The sequence below is a fragment of the Symphalangus syndactylus genome, chromosome 14 (assembly GCF_028878055.3).
Source record: "Symphalangus syndactylus isolate Jambi chromosome 14, NHGRI_mSymSyn1-v2.1_pri, whole genome shotgun sequence".
Lineage (NCBI taxonomy): Eukaryota > Metazoa > Chordata > Mammalia > Primates > Hylobatidae > Symphalangus > Symphalangus syndactylus.
Window position 1 is genome coordinate 65,688,265 of NC_072436.2, and position 26,051 is coordinate 65,714,315.

At 55.8% G+C, this 26,051-nt stretch overlaps 1 protein-coding gene and 1 non-coding gene across 4 annotated transcripts in view; one reads left to right on the forward strand and one right to left on the reverse strand.

Annotated features, from left to right (window-relative positions):
- PEMT (phosphatidylethanolamine N-methyltransferase) overlaps window positions 1–26,051 on the reverse strand; it is an 85,844-nt gene that overhangs the window by 52,798 nt on the left and 6,995 nt on the right. For all 3 annotated transcript variants that reach the window (XM_063617810.1, XM_055241095.2, XM_055241096.1), the window contains exon 2: window positions 18,340–18,447. In XM_063617810.1, the coding sequence (XP_063473880.1) occupies window positions 18,340–18,432 (93 nt within the window). In that variant the 5' untranslated portion in view covers window positions 18,433–18,447. The remainder of the gene's footprint in view (window positions 1–18,339; window positions 18,448–26,051) is intronic.
- Window positions 20,035–20,143, forward strand: LOC129463400 (U6 spliceosomal RNA). The gene has a single exon (XR_008651169.1). It is a non-coding gene; the product is annotated as a U6 spliceosomal RNA (small nuclear RNA).

Sequence of the window (26,051 nt, forward strand, 5' to 3'; positions counted from 1 at the left end):
GGTCTGAGATGGGAGGATCGCCTGAGCCCAGGAGGCACAGGTTGCAGTGAGCAGAGATGGCGCTACTGCACTCCTGCCTAGGCAGAGTGAGACCCAGTCTCAGGAAAAAAAAAAAAAAAAAGAAAGGGCAGCAGAGTGGACCGGAGCCTGGCTTGGCAAAGGATTTGTAGTGATTTCTGAGCCCTCCTAGGCCTCAGGTGCTCCGTGTACACTGTAACAAGGTCCCTTCCAGCCACCACCCCTCCCAGAGCCCGCCCCCACCACCTAGCAGGAAGCACCACTCCAAGGTCAGCCCACCCAACCAGGGTCCTAAGAGAAGCACGAAACCATTCTTAGCAAGTCTGATTAGAAAGGTTCCCATCAGCAAGTCCTTCACCATTTCCAAAATGCATCCCATCCCAACCCTGTTCTTCTCTCTGCATCCCTGCCATGGTTGCAGAAACCTTCATAAAATCCAAATCAGACCTCATCTCTGCTCACTTCACCCCATTGCAGCTTCTTACTCTCCCCATTTTTACAGACAAGGAAACTGAGTCCCAGAGGCCCGCTATGACCCGCCCGGGCTGCACAGCTAGCAAGTGTGCCGGCGAGGCTGGTCCCAGCCCCTTCTCCACGCCTGGCTCCAAGACATAGGACTTCAGAAAAGGGGACCCTATGGAGGGCTGGAGGCAGTGGGGTCTGAAGGAACACTACGTTAGGACTTTCCATGCAAGCCTTGCCAATGAGATCAACACCACTGTACCCATTTCACAGAAGAGGAAACTGAGGCTCACAGAGGCTAACTGATCTGCTCGAGGCAGGCAGAACAGGACTGGAAGCCAGGCAGCCTGTTTAAGGCAGGTGCCTGCCCCTCAGAGGCCTGTCGGGGAAGGGAGCCTGCTGTGAAGGGGGCCAGCCAGAGCCTGGGCACCTGTGGAGAGGGACAGGGGTCAGAGGCAATCCAGCACTGAGCTCCTTGAAACGGGCCTATGAGTCCTCAGAGGTGCCAAAGGCTGGTGGGGCCAGATGAAGGCCAGTTCTGGCTGGTAACGGATGTCCAAGTAGGGGTGGAGGAATTGTGGCCTCTGGATTGGGTGGGCATTTGTGGTTATCAGTGAGTCTCAGCCAGGATTCCCAGGAAACCGTAGGCACAGAGGGGAACCCAAGAACACGATGGCAACAGAAGTGTGGGGGCACAAAAGGCCCACCATGCAGCCCCACCCCCTCCCAGTTTCTGAGTGGGGAACCTATGGCTCAGAGCAGTGAAACGGCCACCCCAGGCCAATCAGTGGTGTGACTGGGGCTGGAGCCCCGCTGCACGGCTGTGAGTGGCCCAGTGCTCTTCCTGGCCTGAGTGGGCCCCACCTGAGTGCTGAGGAGTCAAAGGTGGACAAAGCCTCTGAGGCCCACCGGCTACTCTACCCCACCTGAGGCCTCCACCAGGCCTGCCAAGACCCAGCCTCTAAGACAGTCACAGCGAAGCCACGGCCTGACCTGGCCAGAAAGATCCCCACTGACCTGGCTGGGGCATGTCCTTTGCACAGCACCCCACGTGCTGTACACTGTGCACTCCTTGACCGTCACATGGTCAGGGCAGGCATCGGGTGAAGGCAGACAGGGAGGCCTCCAGTGTGCCAGGTGTGATGGAAAGGCTCTAGGCCCCACCCTCGGGGACACCAGAGGCAAGAACGTGCCTGGGTGCAGGAGAAATGTGCCCTGGGCCAGGCCGAGCTGCCTGCCTGGGAGGTAGGAGCAGACACCAAGGGGCCGCCCCATCCTCGCCACTCGCCAGCTGGGGCCAGGTCCTGGACCAGCTCTTGGCACACACGGTCTGATTTCATCACCAAATGCCACAGCAGAGGCTGTGGCAGAGGTTATGTGAAAAGGAGACGGAGGTACAGGGTAGGCAGTTACCCTATCCAAAGCCACATAGCTAAGGAGCAACAGGGGCTGCCTGGGGCCCGGAAACTGTGCTCTCTTCACCACACCGGCCCTGGGGAGGGGTTAGAGAACTGGGAATGGGGGCACGGGCCCCTGGGGATGGTGGAATTTGGAGCCACATCTGTGCAGACATCATCACCTTTTAACCAAACTGGCCCTTGAGGAAAAGCCCTGCCTACCCAAGGAGCAGCATGGTGACCAGGTGACAGATCCCAACCAAGCCACCCTTCCCGTCCACACCAGCTGCATGTCTACACAGGCTTCCTGCCGCCCTAGCCACAGGGGCAGGGTGTCCAGCCTCCCCTCGACACTCCTCCCCACCTCCACCTCACCCCACCCTCACCTACATGCGGCCTGAGCTCCCACTTGTCCTTCCCGCTCCCAAGTCTGCTTTTAACCAACCATCCCCCGGGCCCTGGGATCCCTGAACCCTGGGCCTGGCCTGACACACGTTTAGGAGTCGGCAATGTGTGCATCGTGACTGAAGATAGCAAGGACCCCGGCTGCACCTTCCTCTCCCCTCTCTCCTCCCTTCCTCCAGACCCCACACTCAAATCCTATTTGCCTCAGGTTCCATGGAGTCTCACATGATGGACAGGACCCACACACACCACAGTCATCAAACATTTACTGGGCACCGTGGGGCAGGGCCCGGAGGACAACAGCCACTCCCAGCTCACACTTATCAGGCTTCAACTGTGCCTGGCTCCCTGTGCTGCACACAGAGTGTGTCACATCCTCACACAACCCAGGAGGTGGAACCTACGGGTAACCCTCTTTCACAGTTAAGAACGCCAAGGCACAAAGCTTAGCACAGTGAATGGCCGGCCACAACCGGAACCCAGGCGGTGAGGCTGCAAGCTGGAAGCTCAGTCCCCCTGAGTCCCTGCCTGAGCCCACCCTGAAGAAGCCTGGAAAGGTATCAAGGACAAAACCCACAGAGCAGTTCCACAACCAATGCCCTGGGGTGGCCGCCCAAGGGGGAAGCAGACGGTAAGGCTGGAGGTGGGAAGAGGGAACAGAAGAGGGTCACTGATGCTAAGCCAGCTCCAGGCACCACCCCAGCCCTGATCCTCCCAGCCCTTGCAACAGTCAGCCAGGCAGCTGTGCGTGGGTCACAGACGAGAACACCAAGGCTTGGAGAAGCCAGGAACCTTGCCTAGGTCCATCTTGCTATCAAAGGCAGGACAGACCTGTGTGCTGAGAGGCCCAGAGAGATGAGGGGGACACAACCGCACCGGGCTCCCGACGACGGCAATGGGGACAGACTCCAGTGGGCTCAAGGACACGGGGGTACCACTTCCACGTGGCTACCTCACGCGGACGCCCCATGTGCGGCCTGACCCACAGGAAGTCCAGTCATAATATTGACACAGGCAGGGCACACAGCAGCCAGGAAGCTGGGCTGTTGCGAAGTTGGCGCAGGGCATGTGAGGGCACCCCAGGCTCCAGCGGGAGGAGCCTCAGGACCGGATCTGGGCTGGATCCACGAGAGGTGCTTGGAGGGCCTCTTCCTGCCAGCGAGGCCAGCGTTCCGGCCCATTGGAGTGGGCCGTGCTGCGGCTCCGGGCTGTTTTTCCACTTTCCTGCCATGATGCATCCATGTACCAGGCAGTGAGGGGCATAGGGGGCGTGAAGCACAGGGCGGGACCAGCTCTGCACACACGGCTGAGGCCTTGACAAGTCAAGTGACTTCTCGGGCCTTCAGCTGCTGCTTCTGTAACACCAGGGGCTGCCCCTTAAGGCAGATCAGGTCAGCTCAATCCATGTGTTGTGTCTTAGAAACTGAGCTCACTGCAGCGGCAGCCACGACAGTGGCAGGAGTGGTGATGATGACAATGAGGCTGACCACCGTGACAGTCACCATGGAGGCACAGTCAGCACTGAGCTCCTGCTGTGGAGGGCACTGTCCCTCACCACGGGCTGTCCCGCCCCTCAGGACAGCTGCAATCCCTTGATCCCACGCTCAAAGGCTGTTGGGGAACATGTGCCTTTGAGCAGACAAATGCCCCTGGCCGTGTGCGGTGGCTCACCTGTAATCCCAGCACTTTGGGAGGCCGAGACAGGCGAATCACTTGAGGTCAGGAGTTTGAGACCAGCCTGGCCAACATGGTGAAACCTTGTCTCTACTAAAAATGAAAAAATTAGCCGGGCATGGTGGCACACACCTGTAGTCCCAGCTACTTGGGAGGCTGAGGTGGGAGAATTTCTTGAACCTGGGAGGTGGAGGTTGCAGTGAGTGGAGATTGCACCACTGCACTCCAGCCTGGGTGACAGAGCAAGAGTCTGTCTCAAGGAGAAAAAAGAGAGAGAAATGCCCCCAGTTCCCACCAGACCCCTGCCCAGAGGAGGCCGTTTCCCATCCCCCTGCCCCATGTGGCTTCTCTGATGTCAGGTGTGTCCCACGTCCCCACCCACCTGACAAGGAACGCGGCCATCCTTTCCTCGCAGACGCTCCCTTTTCCATGCCTCTCAATTCAACAGGAAGGAGGCCTCAAGTGGCTGCTTGTGACTTTGACCCCTGCCTTGGACACTTAGACCCCTGCCTTGGACACTTACCTTGTGACTAGGACAGCCTGGCCGAGGCTCCAAGATCTGTCTCAGCAGCAGGGGAGAGTTGGAGGGTGGGCGCTAGGGGTGCAGGAGGCCTCAGCCTGAGGAGCTGGCAGACTCAGAGCCCCAGAGGCCCTCGAGAGGAGCACACTGGGGGTTCCCACCAGCTGCTCCTTAACAGCACCTCCACCTCCCAGGGAGGCTTCCTGACCTCAGGCACATGTGGCTTCTGGGCAGACACCTGGTCTACATGGGTGTTGTTATTGGTGCCCGCCGTCGGTGGGGCCAAACCTGGCCTCTGACCCCTCAGCCCTTCCAATAACCACATCTGCAGGGGCCCCCCTCAGACCCACCTCACAGGGAGGTGCCATCTCTCAGTTCCACGGAAATGCGAAGGGGAAAGCCCCAGTATTCTGCAGCAAGAAGCACAGGGTGATCCTTAGGAAGAAGGGGCAGTTTGGGCCTGAGATGGAGGAAGGCCAGAAAGGCGACTAAAAACTTCATGAGCAAAGATCATTAATAGCAATAGCAACGTCGCCCATCCACGCTGGCTTTATTGCTTTATTACAACCATGCTGCTGCCCTGGGGGGTGGCAGGCAAAGTGACAGGTGTGCTGGGGCCACTGTGTGCCTGGAGCCCGGCTGCCCACACCAAGCTCCTCAGCCAACCCTGAAGAAGGGACACTATGTTCATCTTAGAGGAAAGACCAAACGCCTTTCTAAGAACGCACGTGGCCAGGTCTGAGGCCACTAGGGCACCCAGCTCACCCAGGAGCGGGGCACTGTCTGCCTGCCTCCCCAGGAGGGCACTGGCTCCTGGAAGAGGGGAGTCTCTAGCACTCGGCCTGCATAGGGCTTGTGAGGCCCTCACAGGGCAGGGCTGTGGCCTCGGCAGCTTTAATTCTCTAGAGCCCCTGCCCAGCCCCTTTAGGCCTGGCTGTCCCCTATGTTCTTCCTCCTGAGTCTCGGGAAGGAGGCCTCTTGGCTAAGGTGGTTTTGAGAGCAATCCCACCAGCCCCAGGACGGAGGCATGGGTGGGTCAGGGGGAAGGAGAAGAGCCACGGACGCCACCGGGAGGATGCGGCATCGAACACCAGGTTCTTGGGCAGTGGTGGCGGCACTGGTCCTACAGTTGCTTCCCACCAATGGCTCTTACCCCTCCGGGACTCTTACCCGCCCACATTCTACTCCTGGCAGGGAGTGAGGGATGGAAATGGAGTATGGGGCTTGGGTGGGGGGTTCATGCTGCCTCCCCTCTGCCCCCAGTGGAATCTTCATCCCTGAATCCAGCTGTTTCCATGCCCTCTTCCCCATCTCCCTTGGATTAACAGAGGATCCAGAATGGAAAGGACCTTGGGAGATAATTTACCTCCTTTGATTTTAGCCCAGGAAACTACAAGCAGGAGAGGGGACCAGAACTTGCCAAGTTTACACAGCAGGGTGGTGCAGAACAGAATTACACATGACAAGGGCACAGAGGCCAGAGAAGGCAGAGGCACTTCAGCAACATCTGGCCAGCTCACAGCAACCCCCAAACCTCAGTCTCCTTGGAAACTCCAGCTAAGTCCCATGAGCAGCCCGCTCCACCTGGGAAGGTGGGTAACCCCAATCTCTCTTCCCTCTGCTCCCACAGCTGCCCAAGGGGGACAGTGCCTAGCAGCTGCCAACGCTGTCCTCACCAGAGGGGCTCACACCCATTGCCCATGCCAATTCAAGCGAGAGGCTGTGACGTCAGCTGGACAGGTGGGACTCAGCCTGGTAGGGGTGCCCTGGTCAGGGAGGACCTTGGGAGCAAGGCCTCCAGGCACACACACCCCTGCACTGCACACACCGAGTGGGGTCCCTGCCTTGGGTCATTTTCAGCATGGGATGGTCGGACAAATGTCTTCCCAGGAGGGTGAGCCCAGCGGCTGCCTGGAACCTCTTGCGCACCTGCATAGCCCTGCGCCTGCCTGCCAGTGCCTTGCGAAACAACAGCTGATTTTGAAAACTGTGGCTGGGGAATGTTTGCAGGCTCCACCTCCCACCCTCTGCCTCCATCCTCAGGACCCTCCTAATTGGCTACTTCCCATCAGGCGACCAGATTCTCCATCCCCCTTCCCCCAGAACCTTTGAGTTGGGCTGCTCTGCCCCCATTTCAGCTTCTCTTGAGATCTCTGCCCACTGCCCAGGGCACAGCTTGCCTGTAAGCAAAGGGTCCCCACAGCCAGCCACCAACACCTGCAGGAGACCACACCTCTGCGTCAGGCCAGTGTCCCCTTTGTTGAATAAAATGATGGAATCATCTCAAGGTCCAGCAGTAACACAAACAAGGGATACTCCCCTGGAACAGAAAGAAGCTCAGTGTTCTCAGCCCAGTATCTTCCGAACCCAGGAGGCCCAGTGGGCAGCCTAGTGCTTACCATCTCCCATCTGAGCCCACCTGAGTCTCACTGTGCCACGCCTGGCAGGGAATGGGGAGGGCTGGGAGTCGGGACAGGAACAGGGCTGCCTCTAGGGCAACTGGTGAACCCTGGCAGCAGCATCCGTGACACTGGAGAGCCCAATACCAGCTGCCACTGTGTGGCCCTGTGGCATTGGCCACGAATGAGCACATCCATCAGCTCCTGAGTCTCAAGCTGTCCCTCCCAGGCTGACTCCGCACTTCTGGAGAGAAAGGGGCCGCCAGCTACAGAAGTACTCTCCAAGATGTATCCCTAGGCCATGAGAATTTTCTGGGCAAGAGTTTCTGGGGGCAAGTGAAAGTGCTTGGCCTAAAGCTGGGAGCAGTGGCTGGAAGAGGCAGGCCTGGGTGTTTCCACTCATGCAAGAGCTCTTCTGGAGATGGAGCAGCCAGGCAGCTCCCACAGTTGCTTCTCCTTGGAGCCCAAACCCTTTTACACCCACTCCCTCCCTGAAGGCCTTGTTGCACCTCTGAGCAGTGGGGCAGAGGCTGCTCCTCCAGACCCAAGGGAAGGGTTTTGTTTTGGGTCACCGAGTAGGTTAGCAGTGAAATGACACAAAAACTCATGCCTTGGAAATTGTCCATGGAATTTCATTCAGCCTCCAAAGAAGACCCAGGAATGGGGTAAAGCAAATAACACAGCCCTGCTGGGCTGCATCTCAGTTCCTGACAGTGCAGGCCTGGGGCCTAGCAGGGAGTTTTACAGGGAGAGAAAGAAGGCATGAGAAAGTGGGGAACAGCCAAACGGGTCTTGCGTGATCCCAGTAGAGTTGGGGGTGAGTGTGCCTGGTTGCATGGCTTCCTGGGGCCGCCTCAGGGTTCCTCCTCCAGGAAAGAGGGCACCCTTCACCATCCATGCCTCACAGCACCAGGCCAGGCCCGGGACATCCACAGGTACCTCAGACCCCACCCCTAGTTTCCAAGAGCTCTCAGTCTAGGCAGGAGGCAAAACACACACTTTCAACCTCAGTTCCCGGGGCCAGGGCTTAGCACTGCCGCAGGGCTCGGGAAGGCACAGGGAGGAGGGCCCAGCCATGTCTGCACAGAGCCAGGGCTCAGGCAAGCCAGGCTGGAGGAGCCAAGGCAGCCAGGTGAAGGCGGGAAAGCTGGCGAGGGGGAGGAAGCAGAAAGTGCAAAGGCACTGAAGTATGGAGAAGAACGCATCCGCAGAACAGTGGTGGCTCAGGTGGCCCAAGCTCTGGGACATAACTTTCAGGAGATGCACCCAACTGGGTGCAGGGGGCAGGTCGCGAACGAACCTGACCAGCCATGCTTAGCCTGAAGGCCACCGGCTGGGTCCACAGAAAGGTGGAAGTAGGAGGCCCAACCTACCGGGAATGCCTAAGAAAAGGGAAAGTAACTAAGGCCACGTGGGTCCCCTGCCGCCTCTCCTCAGTGTGGGAGGGATCCCAAGAGATGTTTACACCAAACCCTACTGCCCAGGGCCGCACGCTGCCTTTCAGTTAGGGTTATTCTGCTCACACTAGTGGTGTCCAATAGCCTTCATCATGCTGTAAATGCCAGAACCAAAAATAAATCATCCAGGGAAGACACACTTGGGTCCCCCCCAGCCATCTCTGGAGTATGAAGAACCTGCAGGGAGGGATGGGCCAGCTCAGCGGAAGAGATCGGCTCAGTGGAGATCCTGCCTGCCAGGCTCCAGGTGGGAGTGTGCTCCCTCTCCCCTCCCTTTTGTTCCTGTCCATGTCACGCCCAGCCATCCTGGCACAGACTGTGAGCTAACCCAATTCGAGACACCTTGTTGTACACTTTGTCACCACATTGCTCGGGCACCACAATTCTAAAGTTAGCCCTAGCCTGATGGCAGAGGCTCCCCACCAGGCCAGTGCCAGCAGCACACAGAGCAATGCTGCTGCCCAGCTCAGCTGCCATTCAGAGGCAGGCAGTGCCCCAGGGGCAGCAGGGCTGTTGCCAGCTAAAAGCCCACGTCCACTGCCTGGCTCTGAAAGATCCCACACTCATGTGCCGTGGAATGGCTTGCACTTGAGACCCAACATTAAGGGGCCAGGGGAGTGAGCGTGGGCACTGGGGACAAGGAACTGACTGTCCCCAGCCATGGAGCTGAAGCTAGACCTGCCATTCATTCTGCAGGACTCCAGCTGTGAGCACAGCCCAGACAGGAGTGGGGGAGAGCTGGGAGGGCCACGGTATCTTAGGTGACACTGGTCTGAAGAGACAAGAGCCCTGTGCTCCTAGAGCCAAGGTCTCAGCCAGGCCTGATGAGCCAGCTGGCTCTGCTCAAAGAAAAACCCTTCTTGTGCCACAGGCTCCGCCAGTAAGCCCAGCTCAGCTCAGCCTTCCCGCAAGTGCAAGAGGCCCTGGCAGAGGACGACGCTTTCTAGTCCAGAAACACTGGCTTGGAGCCCACTGGATATGCGGCCATGCCCTGGGAGCCAGATTTCTGAGCCAGATGGAAGCAAGGGTCTCAGACAGTTTGGCTCATGCCCCCATCCTAACTTCTGACACACACACACTCACACACATGCACACACTCACACACATACACACACACACACACACACACACACACATGCTACCATCCTTGAGCAGACAGTCCAGATTGCAGGTATGCACTTGGGGTCCTCCCTCACAAGCCCCAGGCCCACCTGTAGTCCACCTTCTGTCCACACTCATATCCCTTTCCTTGGCCTCCTTGACTCCTGCCCACCCTGCCCCTAAGACTCCTCCAAAAAGCCCACATGGGCCAACTGCTGCCCTGCCTATGGCCCACCGTCACCTCCTCCAGCCCCCACAACCCTGTCTCCCCACGCATTACCTGGTTATGCTCTCTCCTGTAACTCCTTGGTTAATAAGTTGTGAGCTTTCTTATTAACCAAATGCTGATTCTTCTATGTCACATCTAATGTCCAATCTGACCTTGTTAACCCAGCGCCAGCCCAGGAGGGCAGGGTCCTGTCCCGGCACAGAGCCGCCCCAGAGCCAGGACTTGGTAAAGCGAGGGGATTGCAGCATTTCAGAGCTGGATGGGGCCTCAGCTGAGCGTTCTCACTTTACAGATGGGAGAGGGGATGTGAATGACAAGGGCACAAGGCCTGGGCTGATCCCATAGCACCTACAAGGTCGGCTTTCCCGGCACCTGGAGGGATCCCTTGGGGCACTCAGAAACAAGCCATGGACCGCTGGCTGGGGATCTGAAAATGGAAACTGAGGCAGCAGCAGCAAACTCACACTAAGGGTGGTAGGCAGGTGAGGGAGCTGCAGGTGAGGAGGTGACTGAGATGAGGCAGGAGCACCCACACCTTTTCTTCCTCCTCCTCCTCTTCCTCCTCCCAGGAGCCAGAAGAAGCACACCTCACCTTGCCCACAGCGCCACCTACCGTCTGGCCACCCTGGGGTGCAGCTGCCGCCAGTACCAGCCAGCAGGTCAAACACCCAGGCCCTGGAAACCCCAGGTGCAGCCAGCGGCCCAGCGCAGCAAGCAGACTCTCACCTCCCAGAAAGGAAAAGCTGCCTCTTCCCAAACTAACTCTCCAGACTAGACTGGCCAACTGTCCTGTTCTGCCCAGGACTGACTTGGGTTCCAGGGAAAGAGACTCTCAGGCTAAAAGCAGGAAAGTCCCCAGCCAGAGGGACCGGTCAGCATCCTGATACAGACATAAGGCCTGCTGCCCCTCTATAGGTATCCTCTGCAGGGCCGAGGGCTGGGGCTTTGGTCTGGTTGACAGTGAGTGTCAGAACGCCTGTCTGCAGCTGACCCGTCAAATGCCTTTCCTCCCTGGAGCACATATGCGGCCACGGCCCAATCGAGCGAGCAGTCTTGGGCAGGGTGCACTGTGGGAGAGAGGGGCCTCGGAGGGGAGGAGCTGCACACTGACCTTGAGGATGGACCTGGGTGTCCCCAAGCAAAGACCTGCACATGAGAGCCAGGCACCCAGGGAGAACAGAAAGCAGGGTGGCCACACAGGGCTTGGAAGGGGACAAACAAAGGCACCAGGAAGCACCCTCCCAAGGCTGGAGGAAACCGGCGTGACCCCGTGTGCATCTGCCGTCCTGGCAGGATTCCTTACAGCTCCTCTTCAGGTTTACGGGGTCCCAGTGAGGAAGGGAAGTCAGACACAGGCAACTCTGCCTAGAAATCTTTCTAGGTTGGAAGTAGGGTTCCAACTTGCTATGTCTCCAGCAGCTTTGACGTTAGTTACATGCAACTAGTCTTCAATGAAGTTAAAATACCAAAGTATGTGCACACTTTGCTCTTGTAAATAACAGTGCTCAAGGCAGCTGCTGTGCCTCCCGTGCTGGCTCCCTCAGGACAACACAGGGCATGGCAGGGCAGGGCAGGGCAGGGCAAGCAGGGGGCTCCGGGAGCTGGAGTGGCACGGGCTGCCTATCTTATCTTCACTGAGATACCAGGAATCGCTGAGCCTGCTACAAATGACTGCTGCTCTTTACCTCCGTGCAGTGCTTTATTTCACAAAGTCGGGGCGTGCAAAAAACCTGGCACAATGGAGCCTCACCTTGTCCACCAGGTGCCACTGCAGAAAACCAGTCAATGGGCAATCCACACTCATGAAGCCAATAAACACTGCCTGGACATCCATTTCTGCCAGGCACGGTGCTGGGCACAGGCACTGAGCTACAACAGGTGCCCTGCCCTCCTTGACACAGAAGATCAGGCAGCAGCTGCCACCCGGAGCACTGCACATGCCAGGATTGGGGACGCAGGAGCAGAGCAGGCTCCGCTTCAACTCTTAGGATGCTCCTGGGAAGCAAGAGGACAGCGAGAGACAAACAGTGACAGCAGGTATGGCAGGCTGTGCTGAGGGGTGGGTACTCAGAACGCCCAGGCAGCCATGCTCCTCAAGAGACATCAGGCAATGTCTGGAAACTGCTCAGATGGCCTGGGCTTGGGGTACTACTGACATCTAGTGGGCAGAGGCCGGGGACATTGCTGGACACCTGTAGTGCCAGGGATGGCCCCAAAAGTCAGCAACCCTGAGTCAGAGAGGGCAGGGTGGGGAGACACCAGGGAGGGGACACCTGACAAGGACCACTCCAAGCTGTAGTAACAAAGGTCTGTGGGTAGCCTTGCACAAGAGAGGCCAGATCACCCAGAAAGGCCCAAGACCTGGGATGACTGAGGATACAGGTGGGAGGACGCCTGCCAGAAGGGCCTCCCGGGACAGGGGAAAAGTTCCACTTCCTGGAAGACCTGGGGACCTCTGAGCACGGCCCTCAAGGATGGCTAGAGAGGAGCAGTGGGGAGACTGGCTGCAAGCAGCTGCTGCTGGTGATCTGGCGGGGGTGATGGCATGAAGCCAGATGGAGTCCGCGAGGGTACAGATCCGGGGGCAGGTGAGAAGAAGGAGTCCATGCTGGTCCTTGGACCACTGCCCTGGCATCTAGAGCGATAGAGAAAGAACAGAACATTGGGGAGGTCTTGGCAGGGGCTCCCTTTGGAGACTGGAGACTCCCAGTTAGGGCCACAGTGCCTGGACCCAAGGTCCTGAAGCCCTGAGGAGTCCAGGCCACAGACTGGGACACAGACGACAGAGGGAAAAGCCTGTCAGTCCCTCTGCAACACCTCGATCTTTGTTTCCCGAGCCCTTATCACAGTGTTCATTACAAACATATCTGTGCTCTGGAAGGACAGAGGTCACTCACTCTCTGAGGATGCACACAGTGCCTGGTGCATGGCAGGTTCTCGGTGACTATTCGCTGAACAAATGAACGTCAGGTGGAGGAAGCAGAATTCACAAGAACAGCAGGAAGAGAGCCAGAAAAGCATCGTGGTGCACAGGAAGGCAAGTCTCCAGGAAGAATGAGGGTCTGCAGTGTGAATTCCCCCAAAGACCCAGAAAGAGAAGGCCGGGAAAGCCTCCCATGGTCTGAACTAGGAAGAGCAGGAGGAGGCCTTGGGAAGAAATGTTCCAACAGAGTGGAGGAGATGCCAGCTGGCCAGGTGGAGGGAGGGGTGGGAGCAGGCGGCTCACCTAGGAAGCCTGGGAGGGAAGAGGGAAGGGACGGGGTGGGTGCTGATGAGCAGAAGTGGGCAGCACCCCAGCCCAATGCTGGGAAAACACTCCCTAGAGCCACAGCCCAGAAAGGCACACAGTGGGCCTGCGGCCAAGGCCCCTCTCCAGTGCCCCCAGCTCCCCAGGAGTCCAGACTCACACACAGTCTGTTTTGTTTTGGGCTTTTTTTTTTTTTTTTCCTGAGACAGGGTCTCACTCTGCCACCCAAACTGGAGTTCAGTGGCTTGAGCACAACTCATGGCAGCCTCGACCCCCAGAGCTCAAGTGACCCATCCACCTCAGCCTTCCCAGTAGCGGGTGCTCACCACCACAGCTGGCTAAATTTTGTATTTTTACAGAGATGACATTTCACCATGTTGCCCGGGCTGGTTTCGAACTCCTGGGCTCAAGCGATCCGCCTGCCTTGGCTTCCCAAAGTGCTTGGGATTACAGGCGTTAGCCACCATGCCTGGCCTTCTCACACTGTCTGGAGTCCAAGGACATCCGTGTCTGACACAGGCAAAACCAAGCTCTTCCTCCACAAGCCTCTCCTCCCACGGTTGCCCCAGGGCAGCTAACGGCCTTGCCTCCCACAGGTCACTCAGGCCCAACCATGGGCTGGCCAAGCTGCCTCTCTCGGCTCTCCCTGACCACTGCTCCCACCTCCGCCAATCCCACTGTGGTCAAGCTGCCATCTGGGGCCTGCTGGCCTCTCAGCTTCACCTTTGCCTCTTCTCCTCTGTCCTTGGTGCGGTGACCTTGAAACTCTGACTCGGCATGCCACCTCTGCAATGGCTCCCAGCTCAGAGTCCATGGAATGTCTCCCCATGGCCCGCAAGGCCTGCACCACCGTCCCCAGCCACCTTTCTGTCCTGCTCCTCCATTCTCCCTCTGCCTGGCTCCAGCGGCAGCTGTCCCTTAAAACCTCCGAGGACACTCAGAGTGCCCTAGGACTTCTGCACTTGTGTTTTCCTGACAGAATGTTATTTCCCAGACACCTGAGCGCCCTCCTGCATGAGAATCAGGTTTCTGGTGAAAGGACACCCATCAGAGAGGCCTTCCCTGACCACCACCCCCATCTGTCCCTCCACTTGCCTGCTGTGTCACCAGCAGTGCTATACATTCATTCACCACTGAAGCTGCTGCGTGAGGGCCAGGGGTGGGATGGTGCCCAGCACACAGTAGATGCTCAATAAACATTTGAAGAATGTATGAATGAACCTCTTCAAGCTTCAGTCTCCAAAGGGGATATTAATAGCATTTGCTGTGAAGATTCATTGAAATACTGCATGAAATGCACTGGGCACAACACCTGAGAATGAGTCCCGCCACCACCAGCCAGCCCTCCGCAGCAACTGCAGATAAAAATATTCAAGAGCCGGGCGCGGTGGCTCACGCCTGTAATCCCAGCACTTTGGGAGGCCAACGTGGGCAGATCACCTGAGGTCAGGAGTTCGAGACCAGCCTTGCCAACATGGTGAAACCCCGTCTCTACTAAAAATACAAAAATTAGTCAGGCACAGTGGTGCGTGCCTGTAATCCCAGCTACTCAGGAGGTGAGGCAGGAGAATCACTTGAACCTGGGAGGTGGAGGTTGCAGTGAGCTGAGATCTGCCACTGCACTCCAGCCTGGGCAACAGAGCAAGACTCTGTCTCAAAAAAAAAAAAAAAAAAAGAAAAAAAAAGGCCGGGCGCGGTGGCTCATGCCTGTAATCCCAGCACTTTGGGAGGCCGAGGCAGGTGGATCACAAGGTCAGGATATCGAGACCAGCCTGGCCAAGATGGTGAAACCCCATCTCTACTAAAACTACAAAAAAATTAGCTGGGCTTGGTGGCAGGCCCCCGTAATCCCAGCTACTTGGGAGGCTTAGGCAGGGGAATCGCTTGAACCCGAGAGGCAGAGGTTGCAGTAAGCCAAGATCACGCTACTACACTCCAGCCTGGGCGACAGAGCGAGATGCTGTCTCAAAAAAAAAAAAAACAAAAAAAAAAAGAAGAAGAAAGAGAGAAAAATTCAGGAAAAAAATAAAAACAAAAAGTAATAACCCAAAAAATAATACAGTGTAACTACCCAGCATGTACACTGTCTTGGGTATGATAAGTAATCTAGAGATGATGTAAAGTATCTGGGAGAGTGGGCATACGTTATACTCGAATACAACATTGTTTCCCATCAGGGACCTGAGCATCTGCCGATTTTGGTATCCACAGCGAACTGGAACCAATCCCCTGCGGACACCCAGGGACAACTGCATTGATAACTATTAAGTTATTTAAGTGCTTCCCAGGTTGTGGCCTGTTGGCCTGTCTTTGTTTTTGTTTTTTAAGACAGGGTCTTGCTCTGTTGCCCAGGCTGGAGTGCAGTAGTGTGACCACAGCTCACTGCAGCCTCGACCTCCTGGGTTCAAGTGATTCTCCTACCTCAGCCAACCCAGTAGCTGGGACTACAGGTGCACACCACCACACACGGCTAATTTTTGTATTTTTTGTAGTGGCAGGGTTTTGCCATGTTCCCCAGGATGGTCTCCAACTCCTTGGCTCAACTGATCCGCCCACTGGGTTCTGGCATCACGGAGCTGGGCCTCGTCATCCCACTCCAGATGCCGTCCGGATACGCTCCCCGGCAGCAGCCCACGGAACTGCAACATGTTTCTTAACTTTTCTCCTTTTGAAACCACTTTGAAGAGCTCGCTCCCTCTCCCACTAATAACCACAAACTGTTCCAGTGAAAAACTTTCTCAAAATGAGACTGATCAAAAGCTTATGACCAAAAAAAAAACCGTATGCCAAACACATAGACACATGCTGTCTTTCAAATCTTACTGCATCTTTTTTTTCTTTTTCTTTTCTTTTTTTTTGAGACAGAGTCTCACTCTGTTACCCAGGCTGGAATGCAGTGGTGCAATCTCGGCTCACTGCAACCTCCACCTCCTGGGTTCAAGCGATTCTCCTGCCTCAGCCTCCCGAGTAGCTGGGACTACACGCATGCACCACCACATCCGGCTAAATTTTTGTACTTTTAGTAGAGACGAGGTTTCACTATGTTGGCCAGGCTGGTCTCGAACTCCTGACCTCAGGTGATCCACCCACCTCAGCCTCCCAAAGTGCTGGGATTACAGGCATGAGCCACTGCGCCCGGCCAAATCTTACTGCATCTTAACCACTCTGCCATTCATGAGCCGCTGAGAACCTTCACAATGAACTGCACAAAAACACACTGTTGGCTAGGCCAGTGGGAAGTGACCTGAGGGGGCTTATGCAAAAAAAAAGCATCCTCAGCACCCGCTATACATTCAGCCAGCCAAGCTCCCAGTGCTGGGAGACCCACATGTACCTCAATGACTGCTGGTCAACATCAGGCCTGCAGGAAGCCAGAGGGCAGGGACCTCCTGCAGCTGTGAGAGCCCAGCGTCTCCCGCAGAGAAGGACTGTGGACAGGAAAGGGCATGGCACACCCAACACCCCAAGGGTTAGGCCCACAGTGTCTTCCAGCAGGGGTCTTTGGCTTTTTAAATACCCTGGCCTCGCTTCCTGTGGCTGCTGTAACAAATAACCACCAACTTAGGGGCTGAAAACAACAGCAATCCCCCATCAGTTACCACTGGGCCAAAACCAAGGTGCCGACTGGGCTGTGCTTCCACCAGAGGCTCTGCAGGAGACTCCGTTTTTTGCTTCTTCCAGCTTCTGGTAGGCCTGGCCTTCCTTGGCTAGTGGCTTGGTCACTCCAGCCTCTGCCTCCATGGTGACAAGAGACACTCCTGTGTTTCAATGTCCCTGTGCCACTCCATTGTTAAAAAGACACACACAATGGCACTTAGGGCCCACCTGGGTAACTCAGGGCCATCTCCCCAGCTTAAGCTCCTTGACTTCATCACGTCTGCAAAGACCCTTGTGTGTGTGCCATATAAGAGACCTTCACTGGATGTGGACGTCTTTGCAGGACCATTTTTCAGCCTCCAAACACCCTCCTCACCCTTCACCACCTCATATCTCTGGCATGCTGGGTGTGTGCAAAGGTGAAAGGAGAGGGGAAGCACGCAGGCCAGGCAGTGGGAGGGAACGCCAGGACGGCCAGGCACTGCAGCTGCAGCCCTGGCTACAGGGGCCCATGTCAGGAGGTTGGGGCCAGCTGGGGACGGTGTGGCTGAGAGTACAGGTGCTCCCCACCCCAGCCAAGGCTTCTCAGGAGAAAGGGATGTCCAGGAGGCCTGTGTTTGGCTACACCAAGCTCACCAGTCTCAGTCCCACCTCTGGACCTCCCCTCGAAGCCCCTCCCCTGTGGGCTGCCAGAGCATCCATCCTTGGAGTGTGTCCAGCATGTTCAGGACAGCAGGGACAGGGCATTCTTTGGAATGCACTGTCTTTGACATGAGCAGGCTGGCCCCCACCCACTTCTCTCACCAGATGGAGAAAAATCTCAAGTCATAAACTAAATGAAAAACATTTCCTGTTCTGCCCTGGGATCAAGGGCTCACCTTAAATGAAAACGGTCTGGAACAATGTGCTGCTGACGCTGATCTTGGCCTTACTCTGCAGATTAGCCTCGGGGGTGATCACAGGACGCTCATGGCTCCGCATCAGCAAGCCCAACCCCCGCTGAGCCCTGGGACCACCCACTACCCCAGCAGGATCCCTGGGAAGCAGCGCAGAAGCACCCCCCAGAGACAGCCTTGGGCCAGGAACCCCAGAGCTTCATCCCAGTCTGGGAGGCGTGGGGGGCATCTCAGAAAGGCTGCAGAAGAAACTGACAGCCCTCCCCTCCACACTTTCCTCAAAGGGCCCAGAGCCCACTTCCCACGCAGTCCACCCACCCCTCGGTGCCGGTGCTCGGGCACCCAAACATCCCCTGGCACCCATCACAAACTGGTGCCATGGTGGCGGCTTGCTTTCAGCTCATGACGGCTTGCTCCTGCCACCCAGCTCACCTGGGTCCGGAATGTGCAGGCCGTTTTGCAGGAAGCCTCATGTGGGAAAAATACCCATGTTTTTGGAACACACGAGGGGTGGGAGATTCACAAGCAAGTGGCTTTACTGTGTGACATGGCAGAGAGGGAAGAGAGCCCCTACTTCCTGGGCAACCCACTTCATGCATGAGAAGGCCACCAGATTGCCAGGCACGAGTGACCAATGGCAGCCCCACCGTGGGGCAGCGTTCTCCTGCAGGCTCTTGTGAGGCTAGGAGGGCCAACCCTGCAGTCCTGGACCATCCTGACGCCAGCCTGGGCAGCCCAATGGCTGCTGGACCCCCAAGGCGAGAGAGCAGGAAGCACCTAGTACTCCACACCAGCCAGCGACAGACACGGGAGGGAAGAGCAGAGCTGTCTGTCTGTCAGTCTGGCCAGCCAGCAGCAACCACCGCGATCCCCTGCATGTGGGACTCACCCAGCAGTGGGATACTCCCGTCTGGACAGTGTCAGGCACATCACTTACCACATTCCAGTAGAGTGGATTGAAGGCGATGGTGACGACGGCAGCCACAAAGCTGGGATCCAGGGGGTCCACATAGCCCAGCAACCAGGTCATAACGCAGAAGTCTGCCTGCAGGGACAGAGCCAGCATCAGCACCATCCAGACACAGCAGGGCCTGTGAGCCCCCAGGAGTCGGAGACAAAGTTACCCTCTGGGAACACGCCGGGAGGCCTGGGAACATCCAAGTCCAGCAAAGATTACTACAGTGTAGTCTCATAGAAGGGAAGATAAAAAGCTGAAACCTAATGAGCTGTGTCATGTCCTGGGAGGGCGGCCGCAGAAATGTGCCTGGATGCCAGATGAGGAAATCAGCACCTCTGAGGAGGGGTGCCTGGCACCCTGAAGGGAGGTGACACCAACCCTGATGTGACCGAGACCCTCCGGGATGAGGGTTCTCAGAGGCCCCAGAGGAAACCCAAGCAGCTGAGATAAATGTGAAGAGATGCTCAGCCTACCAGGAATCAGGTAAAAGCAAATTAAAACAATAGTGGTGTGCCTCTCCTCACCCACACTCGACAGGGGACAATCTCGAGTGCACACGAGGCTGTGAGTGGGGCAGGGTAAACTGAAAAAGTGTGCACCCACGTCCCGGCCACGCCACCAGCATACAGGGGGCACGTGGACACTGCCCCTGCCCCGCCATCAGCTTGCATGAAAACATCAGGAACAATGACAAACAACTTAGGTGTCCAGCAACCAAAGAAATGAAGAAAAAAAAAAAAAACCCATGGCCCATTCCTACAGCAGCTAAAAGCACTAGGTCGGCCGGGCACGGTGGCTCACGCCTGTAATCCCAGCACTTTGGGAGGCCAAGGCGGGCGGATCACGAGGTCAGGAGATCAAGACCATCCTGGCTAACACAGTGAAACCCCATCTCTACTAAAAATACAAAAAATTAGCCGGGCGTGGTGGCGGGCGCCTGTAGTTCCAGCTACTCAGGAGGCTGAGGCAGGAGAATGGCATGAACCCGGGAGGCGGAGCTTGCAGTGAGCAGAGATCGCACCACTGCACTCCAGCCTGGGCGACAGAGCGAGACTCTGTCTCAAAAAAAAAAAAAAAAAGCACTAGGTTTACACACAGCACTGTGAAACATTCTCAAACACACGGCCGAGTAGAAGAGCAGGCTGCATAATTCAGCACCTAGACAGAAATTTCTAGAAAACAACACAAAATATAGTATCAAATATTCAGATTTTACATTGTTTTTTTTTTTGAGACAGAGTCTCCCTCTGTCGCCCAGGCTGGAGTCCAGTGGTACGTTCATAGCTCACTGAAACCTTGAACTTCTGGGCTCACTTTGGGAGGCCAAGGTGGGAGAATCACTTGAGGCCAGGAGTTTGAGACCAGTCTAGGCAACACAGTGAGACCCTGTCTCTACAAAAATGTAAAAACTAGCTGGGCATAGTTCCAGTTATTTGGGAGGCCAAGGCAAGAGGATCGCTTGAGCCCAGGTGTTCGAGGCTGCAGTGAGCTGTGATCGTGCCACTTGCATTCCAGCCTGGGCAACCCTGTCTCAAAAAATAAACAATTAATTAATTTAAAAATAAATTAAAATAAAAAACTGCTTCTAAAATGCACTGAAAAATATTATGGTGTCTCTCCACATGCAACTCAAAATTTTTTAAAAATACTAAATTATAAAACAAGTGTAAAGTTGTGCTCGCTTCGGCAGCACATATACTAAAATTGGAACGATACAGAGAAGATTAGCATGGCCCCTGTGCAAGGATGACACACACAAATTCATGAAGCGTTCCACATTTTTGGACAGAAGGAGGGGAACATCACACCGGGGCCTGTCAGGGGGCGGGGGGCTAGGGGAGGGATAGCATTAGGAGAAATATCTAAGGTAGATGTGATGGTTGATGGGTGCAGCAAACCACCATGGCACATGTATACCTATGTAACAAACCTCCACATTCTGCACATGTACCCCAGAACTTAAAGTATAATAAAAATCTTTTTAAAAAATTAAAAACAAAAAATAAAAAAATAAGTGTAAAGTCCATCAGAGCTGTGATCTTTCCCATAATGGTGTGTTTTGTTCTGTTGCATTTGGAAATACAGTAAATTCCTTCAAAGAGCGCTTTGATCTCCCACATTTTGGGGAAGGGGTGGGGAGGAGATGGTGCTTCTGCCCAGGGTCAGCCAGCCCTGGGGGGCAAGCGCAGCCTCCACTCCAATCCTTGCTTCCCCAAACGACAGTCTCCTGACGTAACTCTGCCTGCTACCAGGCCACTTGCAGGATGTGACCATGGGATGTCCCTCAGACGTCTATCAGTATAAAGCCATCTTCTGCTATGGCCTGGCATCCTTCCCACGTGTGGCCTCCCTGCCTGATCAGCCTGCATCCCTGAGGTGCAAACAATCATCTCACTACAGGGCCAAGGGCAGGGCTAAGCAGATATTAAATGCTCTAGGCCGGGCGTGGTGCCTCATGCCTATAATCCCAGCACTTTGGGAGGCCGAGGTGGGCAGATCACCTGAGGTCAGGAGTTTGAGACCAGCCTGGCCAACACAGTGAAACCCCATCTCTACTAAAAATACAAAAATTAGCCGGGCGTGGTGGTGCATGCCTATAATCCCAGCTACTCAGGAGGCTGAGGCAGGAGAATCACTTGAACCCGGGAGGTGGGGGTTGCAGTGAGCCAAGATGCGCCAGTGCACTCCACTGGGTGACAGAGCAACACTTCGTCTCAAAACAAACAAACAAACAAAATGCTCCAATGCAGGCCCCTCCTGAGGGATGAATGAGCTGACATAGGACGAAAGGTGCACTGCTACTGGAATCTGTAGACAGAACAGCTGAGTGAAAGAGTGGCCACGGCAGCAGGCGTGGGCATCAGTAAACAAATGACTAAGAAAAGCCACTCCGCAAATGGCGGGAAGAAGGAACCCAGGGAAGCACCACTTGCCTAGCTGCGGCCACAGCCTCTGGGCACTGCGCAGTGCCTGCCCAGCGCCTGCAGCCAACAAGGCCTGGCGCTCCAGCAGGTGCCTCCCAATGCCTGGGGCTATGAGCCTAGGCCCACACTCCCCAGAGCAGGCACTGGCCGCTCATAAAGGACAACTGGGCCAGGCTCAGAGCAGGCTGCCCTGCCCTGAAGGGAGGGGAAGGGAGGGGAGGGAAGGCCTGTGATGCAGCCCCAAAGCTTCTAGAACCTGGGGCTTAACCTGAGGCCTGGCCTTATCTTCAGTTTCATGATAACATCTATTAAGCACCTCCAGTCCAGGCATGGTGGCCTATAATCCTAGCACTTTGGGAGGCCAGGCAGGCAGATCACAAGGTCAGGAGTTTGAGACCAGCCTGGCCAATGTGGTGAAACCCCGTCTCTACTAAAAATACAAAAATTAGCCAGGCGTGGTGGTGCACACCTGTAGTCCCAGCTACCCGGGAGGCTGAGGCAGAAGAATGGCTTGAACCTGGGAGGCAGATGTTGCAGTGAGCCAAGATCGTGCCACTGCACTCCAGCCTGGGTGACAGAACAAGACTCCATCTCAAGAAAAAAAAAAACCACATCCGATTCCAAGGCCCTGTCCCTTGACAGCCTGGTGGGGGGAGGGTGGAAAGCTGGCTCAGGGAAGAGTCCTGGCTTTGGTCATGCCTGGCACTTACAAAGCACACCAAGCGTGAATTATCTCCCTGCATGTGCACAGCAGACCCTATGAGTGGGCCAGCGGCCAGTTTTCACCCATCCCTCCCACTCCCCATTCCCCATTCAGCCCCCAGCCAAAACCTGGCCTCACCCTACCCCTCCCTTGCCTCATTCCCATTACTAATCCTCCCGTGGCCCATCTGTTATTCCGCCTCTTACACAACCACCTAATCCACTCCCTCCCCCAACCCTGGCTTTGCCGATTGCTCCCCAGGGCACAGCAAAGGACCTCAGTGGCCTCCTACCTTTGGACTTCCCCCAGAGCCCTCCCCATGGACCCTTACCTACAGACCAGCATGCTGTTAGCCAAGCCAAAGAGAAGAAAGGGCAGAGTGTGAGTCACAGAGCAGAGCCCCACTCAGCTAGGAGAAAAGAGAAAGCAGGAAAGGCCTAGGGACACTGAGCCTGGGGCCAGGAAGGGACACAGGGCATTTTCCAGGGCCAGGAAAAACACTTCCCATATCACTGGCGTCTCTTCAACTCTACAACTAAGAGAGGTGCATCTTCCTGAGTGTAAATGATCTCTCTACTACTTCCCCACTGGGCCCTGGGGGAACTGCTGCCTCCCATAAGGAATTCAACTCAATGTTAGTCACCAAATGCTGAGCTCCACTAAGGAGGCCCTCACTCTAGGGGGTCTAAGAAAACACAGGACCTGGCAGTGAGCGCAGACCTATCTCTGGCCATACTCTCAACCATCCTAAAAGTAAAGCCCTGTTGTTAGCCTACTTTGCAGATAAAAGAGCAAAGCCTCCAGACCCCAGGCAGTGAGGAGCAGAGCCAGCCTGAGCAAGGCCAGCCCTACCGGACAGAAAGCCCCATAAAAAGGGGACAAGGATAAAAGTGAGTGCTTCCGGGTCTTGAAACCCAAGGAAACTGGGAAAGTGAGCAAGAAATATGCTTTTTTCACCTTTTGTGGGAGCCAAGATGAAGAAGGGAAACTGAGGCACTGAAAGATTAAGCAACTAACACTGGGGGAACCCAGCAGCAGCTGACATCCACCTGAGTCTCCCAATTAGGGCTGAACTGATCAAAGCTGGAACATATCCACCCCCTCCCCGCTCTCCCTCCTGTGCCCAGGTCCCAGTGGCCTCAGGTCAGCCTGTCTCAGGAGGGTGGTGGTGTCCGTCCGGTCACTTCAGTCACCTTGAGGAGGATTTGTGTTGCCCGGAGAAGCACCTGCTTTGCTGGAAAGAATGACTAATGGTTCAGAGTGGAATTCTAGGCAGAAGAGGGAAGCCCCTCCTAGCTCCCCGATCCCCACTCAGAGACATGATAGTCCGTTTCTGATAGCTGTCATTTCCAAAACCCCCCTCAGGAGGGTGGACCTCCCTTCTGAAACTGGATTGGCAAAAAAGAACCAAAAATCCAGGTCAGACGTGAGCAGAGTAGGAGAGTCCTGGGTCCCACATCCAGGCTCTGCCTCCGGGTGTCAGAGTCTCCCTTGATGGCCTCCCCTGCACACCTGTGACCAAAGGGCGGTCTCCCATCCACTCCCAGCCCCAACCTCCTTCATACAGCAGAGATCCCGGCTTTCTGCTACCCAGTAATTCTAATGGAACCCCCGCTCCAAGGCTCCAGGTTGCAGAGGCCTTAGAATCTGACTAAAGGAAAGGAGCTACCCACCACGGCCAGGAGGTCCGCTGAGCTGCAGGAATAGCTCGAGTCCCACGGGTCACTGACGAATAGCCTCAGCTGTTAACACCCCAAAGCGTGGGTAAGGAAGAGGCTTTATGGTAATTTACTCCATTGAGGGGTGCAGGGTTCTCGGGAGCAGCGCTCTGTGGTCAGGGAATGATCTGCAGCGGGTCAACATGTCACATTGTGACACATGGACAAACAGCAGGCCTGGACAGGCAAAGTCACATTGATTCCAGGCCACACACCACACACAACGAAGGGCAGAGGAATGGGTGGGGGCTGCTGGAGAGGGGACAGGGTCCTCCTGGGATCCATCACCCCTGCAGAATCTGCCTGCAGTGGTGCAGCCCCCACTGCCCCCAGAGCTGCCCTCATGCCCTGGCACCATACGCTGACTCGGGTAACGTTTATTTGGGGCAACTTTGGGTTAGAGCCCTGTGCCTGGCACAAAGACATAAGGATGAGTGTGCCAGAGTCTTTTTCCTCTAAGAAGTTTATCCTCTGGGCCGGGCGCGATGGCTCACCCCCGGAATCCCAGCACTTTGGGAGGCCGAAGCGGGCAGATCACCTGATGGTCCGGAGTTCAAGACCAGCCTGGACAACATGGTGACACTCTGTCTCTACTAAAAATACAGAAATAGCCAGACGTGGTGGCAGGCACCTGTAATCCCAGCTACTGGGGAGGCTGAAGCAGGAGAATCACTTGAACCCAGGAAGCAGAGGTTGCAGTGAGCCGAGATCACGCCACTGCACTCCAGCCTGGGCAACAAGAGCGAAACTTCATCTCAAAAAAAAATAAAATAAAAGTATTTTTTAAAAAGTTTATTCTCTGGTAGAAGAGGAGAAGCCATTTCACATTAAGCCAGCCCCCTAACCCTGTTTTTCCACATAGGAGGCCACCTGGCTCAGAGGACTCTGGCCTTTGGCAGCCACTGTCTGAGCTGGGAGCTTCACCACCCACTGTGAGGGGCCATGGCAAGCCTCCCATGACCAATCTAAGCCCAGGTTTCCCTTGAGTGGAATGGGGGTGATGACACAGGCCACCTGAAGTTACCTTCTGCACAGAAGCGAGATCGGATATAAAAGTACAGGGTGCACTCAGGGCCGAGGCTGGCGGCCCCTCTACTCTGTCTGCTTAATGTCAACTAATACAGGTCCCTCTCTCACCATTCACTCTCTGGAGGGACCCTCCTGGGAAGACCCCAATGCTGGAATCTGAGGTCAGGCAAGCCCTGGGCAGCAAAAACCATCTCATGGCAGGAGGGGTGGAAGTTAGAATGTCACAATGCAACTGTGGTCTCTAGATCGCACAGTAAAATGAAATGGCAGGCAGCTGCTCCAGTTCCCCAGATCCGTAACTCCTTTCAGGAGGGTGAAATGTCATTCATTTTTCAATTAACAAGTGTGACCTGTGCGAAACTCAAAAGGCACTGACAGCTCACGTGCTCCAGCAGGGGTGGGCGTGGGGCCCGCAGGTAAGACCGTGCTTCTCAAGGCCCTGCTCGCCTCCACGCTGGGCTGCCTCTTCTCACTCCTCTGCTGGTTGTGAGCCTCACCCCATTTTCTTTTTTCTTTCCTTTTTTTTTTTTTTTTTTTGAGACGGAGTCTCACTCTGTCACCCAGGCTGGAGTGCAGTGGCGCCATCTCAGGTCACTTGCAAGCTCCGCCTCTCGGGTTCACGCCATTCTCTTGCCTCAGCCTCCTGAGTAGCTGGAACTATAGGCGCCCGCCACCATGCCCGGCTATTTTTTTGTATTTTTAGTAGAGACGGGGTTTCACCGTGTTAGCCAGGATGGTCTCGATCTCCTGACCTCATGATCCGCCTGCCTCGGCCTCCCAAAGTGCCGAGGGATTACAGGGGTGAGCCACCGCACCCGGCCCAAACCTGGCTAATTTTTATTTTGTAGACATGGAGTCTCACCACATTGCCCAGTTTGGCCTGGAACTCCTGGGCTCAAGTGATTCTCCCACCTCGGCCTCCTCCCAAAGTACTGAAACTACAAGTGTGAGCCACGAAGCCCAGCCATCCTCCTTTTCTTTACCTTTACCTTCCAGGGCCCAGGACAGTACCTGCTAGGTGCTACTGTGTCTCTGTGTAAATTACACATTGTAGTTTGAAGACAATAGTAACAATAAGCCAGCCAACCTTCGCTTGGAAGTTAACCAGCTGCCAAGCTCTGGCAAGGGACTTGCAGGAGGCAGAACAGAGTGCTGACGAGACAAGGACGCCCGTGCCATGGCGGGCAGCCATCTCCCCTTGCTGAGCGCCACTTCCTAGCCTGTGAGGTGGGAATGGTAGAGGTGCCACGGGACGCCAGGAGGATTAAATGAGAAAGTGCAAGGAAAGCACTCAGCGCAGCGTCTGGCGGGGGGCAT